Below are 9166 nucleotides of genomic sequence, written 5' to 3'. Positions count from 1 at the left end.
TGCACTGGATGTACTTATCTGATCCAGTGAGCAGCAAAGAAAGAGAATGTTTTGGAGGAGGAGTTTACTATTATAATGGATACTGTGTAGGGATTGGCTGTTGGGGCCACATGTTAAATGTTTCCTTTTACCTTTATTCATATTTTGCTGCTATTTTATTTCAGTAAAGAAAGAGTTAAAAGCAATAGGAGCCTCCGTGTCTTGTTATAAAATTGTGGTCCCTTGTGGTATTTTCCTGTGCCCAAATCGATGAGCACAGTGGTGTAACTGTTCCTGTTGCCTCGTACTGGTTCAAAGTTGTTTAGAAAGGGTCCTTCTGACCTGGACCCCTCTGCTGCTCCACTTATCTGACAACCATTCAGTAATTGAAAAAAGGAACTTGTTAAAATGGGCTAAGTGAACATGTGATTGTGTGCTACCCTACATATTTTATATTCTATATTTCATACATTTAAAATACACTATCCACCAAAATAGAGCCTTATGGAATAAAACATTCATAAGAAAGATGCTTGATATTGCAGACGGGAATGACCTGTACCCCGACTGGCTACACCATCCACACGTTGCTTCCTTCTCCCCATAGACACCAGGAATACAAGACTTCAATTGGCAGGTGGAACGTGCGTCGAAGACAGCAGGATCACCTCTTCTCAAGAATCTCGATGGCACTGTGGTATACCTTAGCATAGCAATACAGTGGTTTATCGTCCTGACAAGGACTGCACCGAGACTTACCCCAATAACAAGAACTAACTTTATTGTGAACAGCACAGATATTTTTACGCACAACATAATTGGATCAGGAGTGTAATCCTATCAACTACCAGACATCCCGGCGCCTCCTTACAGTTCTATTGTCATCAATGCCCACCTGACAAAGAGTCCTATTTAGAGTGATCCAGAGGTAGTGGCATTAATCCCGGGGTACCAATGGAGAGCTCAGGGTTTCAGGATATTATGTTAAAAAAAACGACTTGATCTGACATCGGGACCCTGAGCGACGAGTATTATCCAAAAAAAAAAAAATTTATGAGAGTCGTGCAGCACTGTGCAAAAACAAAAAGGAAAAATAATAAAATATATAAAATATACAAATTGTGCGGGTGGAGGTAGTTACAAGAAAAAAGAGAGGAAAAAAATATATATATATAAACGGGCCTGCTGACATCAGCGTGCGGTCCTGCTGACGTCAGTGGGCATTCCCGCTGACTTTGGAGGCGTTCCAGCTTATGTCGTGGGTGTTCCTGCTTATGTCAGTGGGCGTTCCCGCTGACATCGAGGGAAACACCCCCATTTAAAGGGGAAATGGGTGGGGAGCGGGGTGTGACAAGACCCCGCAACCTGGAGGAATTGTATGTTTACCCGGAGTCAAACCCGGAGAGTTTCCAGGTATGCCAATACCTTATATATGGTAATACGTAAAGCATAAATGTTCAAGAGGGCCTCTTGAACATAAAAAATATGTAGGTGGGTGTGACTGTAATCATGAGATGTTAATGAACATAAATTGAGTCATTGTTCAGCTGTGGCAACTGCAGTTTAGAAGCAATCTTGAGTAAAATTGCAAAAAAAGATTTTTATTTTACTATATGTATTTAAAATCTAGCGGGAACTGTGCAGTCCTGGCCGCGTCCCGCAAGGGAAGGCTTCGGGTAACCGGAGCCAAGAAGTTCCCAGGTATGGTCCTAAGGTTCTGAAAACTCCCAGGACTTGAAGTTCTGACGTTCTTTACTATTTGGGGTTCATCAGTACTTGTTTAAGAATAAAGAGTGTTTTATCGATGGATTTATCTATTTGCCTTTGGAAAGTTTGAATGTTCCATTCAGTGGACATATGCCTTTTTGGGTTTACTATATATAAAAATATCTAATTCTATAATTGGGTATTTCCTACGCCTATCAAAATGCTTATGCTTCAAAGAAATTTAAAAAAAAATCTTATGGTAGAACTAACTTGGAAACAAATATATGGGTGTATTACATTACAGCAGTAATGCATTTTTGAATTCCAGCTTCTGTATAACAGGCATAACATAAACTACTCTAATACAGCAGTTTATGCAGAAATTCTTGCCTCTGAAATTTGCTTTTGCAGGAAGATTTTATGGAAAACAGTGTGTCTTCAATTTACTGATGTTCCTGTACTGTTACCGTTTTGTCCTGTTTGTGTTTAATGGAACAGATGTGAGCGCATCTGGTCAAAAGCCACATCCACCCCTCATTGTAATTGGTTGGCACTGTCCCTCCCAGAGGTTATGTTAGATAAGGTTGCACGCAGGCTATGTATTTCATCACATCAAGGACATTCTTGTTCTGCACGGTTTGGTAACTGCCATTATGGGTACACCAAATGATCTAGCAGTACTGCATGCAATATTTAATCCCAATACTCCATTTGGGGATTTAGAAGAGCAGAACATAGACAATAGAGAAGGGCACGAGGATTCTGGTGAGTCTTGCACAAATATTTTTACTTTTAAAGTAGATCAGTTAAAACGTTGTAGGATTATGGGAGCAAATGTTTTAAATTCCTGATCTCAGTATTCTTATTAGTTATTTCTACTAAGCAATTTCTCTGTTTTTGTTAAATTACTTTGGTGCAGTTATTCAGTTCCAATTGTGTGGAAGGGGATGAAGACATATTGTTCGGTCACCTTTCGCCACAGATTTCATTTTCTGTGCTGTAAAATGACCCCTTAATTTTAAACTAAATTTGTCCAAAACAAATAAACTGACGGGAAAACAAAAAAAGACAAGTTGTAGTTTGTTTCAATAACTTTATGATGCTAAATGTTATATTGGTAATGGCTCCCATTTAGAGGAACACTTCAGTCAGGGGAGTAACTAGAAACCACAGGGACCTGATGCAAAAATTGCCCTGGGCCCCAAAGGCAAGTAACATGGGCGACCTTTGCCCTCAAGCAGCTTATCAGTGCCACCCTAACCCCCCAAACAGCATATGTGTGTCATCTTTGTCCCTAAACAGCTTGTCTGTGCCCCCTCCAACAATGAATCTGGCACACATATGTAAGCACACCTACACAAATGTGTGTACACATGCTAACACACACTCTTACTCATACTCACTAACACACAAACACTTACACATCCATGCTCACACGCACTTATACAGACATCCACGCTCGCATATACTTATACATAGACATCCATTACCACATATACTTATACATAGACATCCATGCTCCCATACACTTATACATAGATATCCATGCCCACATACATACAAACATACATATCCCCTACCGCCCGTACCGCCTTACCTTTCCAGCAGCTTTTGATCCTCTGCTCGCACACTGTGCGACCGGCCTCACTTTCACTGTGGGCGACTTAATGTAATGACCCCACTGTGTTCCCCATGTCAGTTCAAAATGGTTTAGAAAAGGGCCCTTGTTGTCTGCACTGACCCAGCACAAGGAGACAGGAACAAGCGGTCACAGGGGTTGCCCTGGGCTCCCTAGAGTGAGGAGCTTCATAGATGGTTCTCCTTAACCCCTTCTGTCCCCTATGGAAGTACCGGTACGTCCAAAAAACGCATCCCAAGAATCCCAGGTATGTCCTGCCCTTCTTGCAGCGGCAGGGACACATCCCTGCCGCTACACGGGAGAGAAGGCTGTCAGGCTGGACTTCCCCGACAGCAGAAGCCGGCATCTCTCGTTTTCTACTGCCTGATCTCATGTAACAGCTTCCGGCACGATCGGGCATTCTAAAATGCACGATTGCGCAATCGGGCCTTCCCTTTCCGGGTCGCTTCACTGCTGATGTCACCCGGAAGGTCATCAGAGGACATCAAGGTTGGAATCACTTAGCTGTATTCATGGAAAACAATTAATCTTCTAGCTGTAATGTAATTGGAAAAGGGTTTTCTAATGATTAGCTAACACAATGTACCATTGGAACACAGGAGTGGTGGTGGTTGTTGATAGGACATAATCAACAACCATCCATTTCATCAGATCCATTTCATATTATTTTAATGGACAAAATTTGCTTTTCTTTAAAAAAACAAGTAATTTTTAAGGTAGTGTGTATATATGTATAATATATACAGTACTTTGCAAAAGTTTTAGGCAGGTGTGAAAAAATGAATGCTTTCAAAAATATTTCATGCTAATAAGTTACTTGTATCACTTAAAAAAATGCAAAGTGAGCAAACAAAATTAAAATCTAAATTAAATCAATATTTGGTGTGACCCCCCTTTGGCATCAATTCCTCTAGGTGAACTTACACACAGTTTAAGCGACCCAGCAGGTTGGTTATTCCAAACATCTTGGAGAACTAATCACAGTTGTTATCTGACTTTAGGCAGTGTCAGTTGCTTCTCTTCATGTAATCCCAGACAGACGCGATGATGCTGAGATCACGGCTCTGTGAGGCAATACCATCACTTCCACGACTCGTTGTTCTTCTTTACACCGAACGTAGTTCTTAACCACCATTATAATTCAACAAAATTCTTAACTACCATTATAATTAAACACCCATCCCGCTCAATTTTCATGAATAACAAGGACACTAGGTTTATAATCTCTTTGGGAGCATTCTATGTTCTTTGTGCTTGGTTTCTAATAAGCCCTTTTTGGTGACTGTACGTTTTTACAGGACTGGATAGCGTTCATTGTGTTGTCAGATGTGTTTTGGGCCAGTTTACTGAGATCTGATTGAGGCACTTGGCTAGTGTTGCTACACAGACTTCTCTAATAGAGGCATAAAGGTCCATTATATCCTTATGCCAAGGGCAAATGCATATCAGCAAAAACTTACACACATTTATTAATGGCACTTTAATACTCAGATCTTCCACAACCAATGTTATGTTTGCTGGAAGGCTGTGGTTTAAGTGCTGAATTGTGTATCCCAGGAGACCCAAGGATTATTTTTATTTTCATTAAGCAGACTCCCCATGCCACCAGTTGGAGTGTGGAGACTAGACAGTAGAAAAAGACATCATCAATAGTATGGGGATTATCAGTTGTAGCCAACAACAAAACAGCTACTGTGTAGTCTGTCTGTCACCACAACCCCAATACAGTATAATTACAACTCCCATGAAGTTCCACTAGCAATATGGCTGGCTGAATTTTATTGCAAATGCAGTCAACAGAAGTTAGTGTTTGTATCGCTGCCTTAGTTTAGCCTCCACACAAAGCCAGATGTACATCTACTGGCTACTAGTTGCAGTCAAGACAAGTTAACCCCTTAAGGACCAGGCTGTGTTTTACCTTTTGTACCATTGGGACCGAGGCTGTTTTAACATTTTTGCGGCGCTCGTGTTTAGATATAATTTTCGCCTCACTCATTTAGTGAACCCACACAAATTATATATTGTTTTTTTTCAGGACAAGAAGGACTTTCTTCAGATTTGATCATATTATCTAATTTCCCATAAGAAAATAATAAAATATGATGAAAAATTTAAACAAAACAAATTTTATAACTTTTACCCAAAAAATCTTTTACTCATCCAAAAAAGCTAATGAAAAAACCTATTAAATAGATTCTACTATTTGTCCTGAGTTTAGAAATACCCAATGTTTTTATGGTTTTTTTTTTGCTTTTTTCTGCACGTTATGGAGCAATAAGTACAGGTAGCGTTTTGCTATTTCAAAGCCATTTTTTCCAAATCTGGTAATTCTTCCCCCATGTGCTATTTCGGGTATCTTTGAAGCCGGCCAATGCAATTTACCCCATCAAATCATATATTTTTGAAAACTAGACACCCCAGGGTATTTCAAATGCTAGAATTTTAACTCTTTCCATGCACTAATTCTACCACCAGTCTTTGTCAAACTTTGTGGTAGTAATTTATTTTTATCAATAAAATTGCGCTTCAGGTATGGATTTACAGCTCTTGGTATAAACAACACCCCAATACGTGTTCAGCAACATCTCCCGAGTACAGTGTTACCCCTCATGCGTGGGTTTGTTGGGTTGTTTGGGAGGTAAAACGCCACATTTAGGAAGTGCACATTTTTTAACTTGGAACTTTTACATCTGGTCCCTTTCCATGCATGAGGTTCTACCACCAGCCCTTGCCACACTTTGTGGTAGTATTTTTTTCACACAAATTGTAATTTGGGTATACATTTATAGCTCCAGGTATAAGTCACTATCAAACAACACCTCAATATGTGTTCAACAACATCTCTCGAGTACAGTGATACCACCCATGCATGGGTTTGTCTGGTGTTTGGGTTAAAATGCCACATTTTGGAAGTGCGCTTTTTTCCCCCCATTTTGGTCAGTCTGTGACTATGCCCTATCTTTGAGCCCGGCCACTTCATTTTTGTAAATTAGACACCCCTTGGGTATTTGAAATGCTTTTATTAAAATTTTTCCATTTCAGGATTTTTAGGAAAATACAGCGCTAATTTTAGCACTTGCTCATAATAATAATCTTTATTTTATTTTTTTATTTTATTCTTTTTGGACTTTTTTACATTTTGGTGGAGTTGGATGGTTCCTCTGATGCATAATCATTTTTTTTAAAGCTGGACATTGACTTGTATGGTTGAATGCAGTACCTGTATTCAACCTGCAAGTGGAGCCAGAGTTCTCTAGAGGGTCTGGAGACCATCTAGCGAACCTTTTCAACTTCATTATTTTTTTTACAGGGTGGCCGCCATTTTGCGGTTGGCGAAGTCACACGCAGTGGCGGTTGTGACCGCTCTGCGGAGCGGTCACAGTGCGTCCTGGGGTAAGTGTTTGGTGTCGCTGAATGCCTCGTGATCGAGGCATTTCAGCAACACCATTGAAGTTTAGGAGGTGATCGTTGCTCGCCTCCTAAACTTTTAAAACGGGCATCTGCAGTGATACAGTGTATGGCGGATGTTGACGCCCACGGGGAGGGGCCAGACATGGCCCATTATGCCGATCTCGGTGTTCCTGAATGCCTCGACATCGAGGCATTACAGCAACACCGTTTAAGCGAAGAAAGTGATCGTTGATCACTTTCTAAGCTTGTTTAAGACTCATGACGTGTCAGGCACGTCATAGGTCGTTAAGTGACCGTTTTGCATGACGTGCCTGACCCGGCAATGGACGTTAAGGGGTTAATGCTGTGTACTGTAGCGAGCTCTGTTGTGTGCAGCAAACATCCTGAGGTATTACAAAAAAGAGGAGTAGTCAAAAAGGAACATGATGGTTTGGAAACAAAATAGGACACTTTGTACTTTTCCAGCAGTTGTGGGTAAGATTTGGCATGCAAAGTGCTTATATTACATTTCCCATGATGTTCAGCCAACCAACCAAATGGATGAGAATCAAGAGAGGTACATTCCACATCAGCTACAGTAGCAATCCATAATGATAAAACAGCTACCCTTTGGCACTCCAGTTGTTAAGTACTCACTTTCCCATGATGCTTAACATACCATCACTCTTGTGTCTGCAGCATGCAAACTGTGTCTCTGTCCACTATGTGCCTGTGAAGGAGCAGCTGCCAGAGAGAATGGGACCGGATAGAGGTCTAAACCACTTTGGCTGAGACATGCTTAAACATTGAAAAATTACCAAAATGAGCAATGTATAAGTGAAAAACATCAAAGCTGCTGCTAAATCCCGGCCCTATCATGTTCTCTGGTGCCCTAAGTGTCTACTTTGCACTACAGTGTTATATAAATATATATATGTTATATTTCTTTTTTGTGGGTGTCCATCTGTTATTTTACAGATAGAAAGTTTCCTCCTGAGCTTCTTGAGCAGGTTCAAATTCTGGAGAAACACGGAGTGGAGGCAGCAGAGTCTGGGGATGCAGAGACAGCACTGCAGAGGTTTAATGAAGCAATTTCACTGCTTCCTGAACGAGCATCTGCCTACAACAATAGAGCTCAGACCCTGAGACTAAAGGGGGACATTATTGGTGAGTCCTGGTTCTTGGTGAATAATGGCTTAAGGTACTAATTTGGCTTTCATGGTTGTGACAGAGGTACTCGCCCAACCAGTTTCCTCAAAGTTCTGTATATGCTACACCATTTATGTGGTAATATGGCATGATATAATTCACCAAGCAAATAAAATTAGTAAGGGCATATTATGAGTTGTAACATCACATATCATGCATATAATGTGGGCAGAGGTATGTGACATCATGGTGATTAGACTAAGATGTTCTAATAGCAAATCTGCTTCAAATTTGGTATCTTAAACAATTTATCATATGGGAAAAAGGGTTGTTTGTTTAGAGATGCCTTTGTTCCTTTACCTATTATGCCCTCTATCTGGTCATAGAATGTTAGCACATTTTAAATTAATGTCAAATCATCTAAACACGGGAAAATTAAGAAAGCAGCCTGGAATAGGTTAAATTCATTAGTGAGTTCTGAGAGCTTGCACACACACGTTGTTCCCCCATAACCCAGCTCATGAATTCCTTAGTACATTACACCTAAAGGTCAGACCTAGACCTTAAATGTCCAGCATGGGTATAGCAACGGAGCAGCATTTCCACTGAAAGACTACTTGTTCTTCCTTGACATAGGAGCAATGAAGAGAAAACAAAGTGTTGCATGACTTGCTTGTTATTTAATTCTTAATTAAATTACTGATCATTACAATTAGTATCACCATTATGTTTAAGAAAATAAAAATAAAAATATAGTAACATCTTCATTTTTCCAAACTCAAGGTGCACTACGGGACCTAAACATTGCTGTGGAGCTGAGCGAGGGTCAAGGCTTTGTGGGACAACAGGCCCTAGTTCAGAGGGGGCTTGTTTTGCGTCTTCAAGGTCAAGAAGAGGAATCAAGGAAAGATCTCCAAAGAGCAGCTGAGTTGGGCAGTGAATTTGCCAAACGGCTGCTGGTCCAGCTGAATCCATATGCTGCACTCTGCAATAGAATGCTGAGGGATATGATACAGAATCTGAGCGAACCAAACAGCCAGAGATGCCAAAACTAGTAGCAGAGGGCAGGGTACACTGTTAATAGCCCCAGTCCAACTATACCTGCAGCCAGCGGCCCATGAACTGTGGTGAAATAGCCCTCCTTTTGGCAGCTCACAGTTGTTAAGGGGGCCCAAGGGGTAGCTGTTTTGGACCCTAAGGTTAGCTTGGGCACTGGGCAGAAGCACATATATTAAAGACAGCCATGACTAAGGGGCAATTTTTGGTGAAGAGATAAAAATCACTTTATAAATGTAATGTAAT

General features: G+C 40.7%; 1 protein-coding gene across 1 annotated transcript; it reads left to right on the top strand.

The window, feature by feature from the left end:
- Positions 1-2339: 2339 nt before the first annotated feature.
- LOC149298058 (tetratricopeptide repeat protein 36-like) lies at positions 2340-8919 on the top strand. Its single transcript, XM_089487910.1, has 3 exons — positions 2340-2451; positions 7694-7882; positions 8648-8919. Exons 1-3 carry the CDS (start codon positions 2340-2342, stop codon positions 8917-8919), a joined length of 573 nt encoding a protein of 190 aa, XP_089344036.1.
- Positions 8920-9166: the final 247 nt, after the last annotated feature.

Source organism: Sceloporus occidentalis, unplaced genomic scaffold (assembly GCF_023333645.1).
Source record: "Sceloporus occidentalis isolate IW3139 unplaced genomic scaffold, rSceOcc1.0.p SCAF_35, whole genome shotgun sequence".
Lineage (NCBI taxonomy): Eukaryota > Metazoa > Chordata > Lepidosauria > Squamata > Phrynosomatidae > Sceloporus > Sceloporus occidentalis.
The sequence above is the reverse complement of the archived record's forward strand: the minus strand, read 5'-3'. Positions and strand labels throughout refer to the sequence as shown.

What these genes read in the sequence shown, in the direction of transcription:
- LOC149298058 (XM_089487910.1), top strand. Translation starts at nt 2,340, where the DNA reads ATGGGTACACCAAATGATCTAGCAGTACTGCATGCAATATTTAATCCC. An exon ending in AGAAGGGCACGAGGATTCTG is followed by an intron (nt 2,452 to 7,693) that starts GTGAGTCTTGCA and finishes GTTATTTTACAG; the next exon opens with ATAGAAAGTTTCCTCCTGAG. An exon ending in ACTAAAGGGGGACATTATTG is followed by an intron (nt 7,883 to 8,647) that starts GTGAGTCCTGGT and finishes TCCAAACTCAAG; the next exon opens with GTGCACTACGGGACCTAAAC.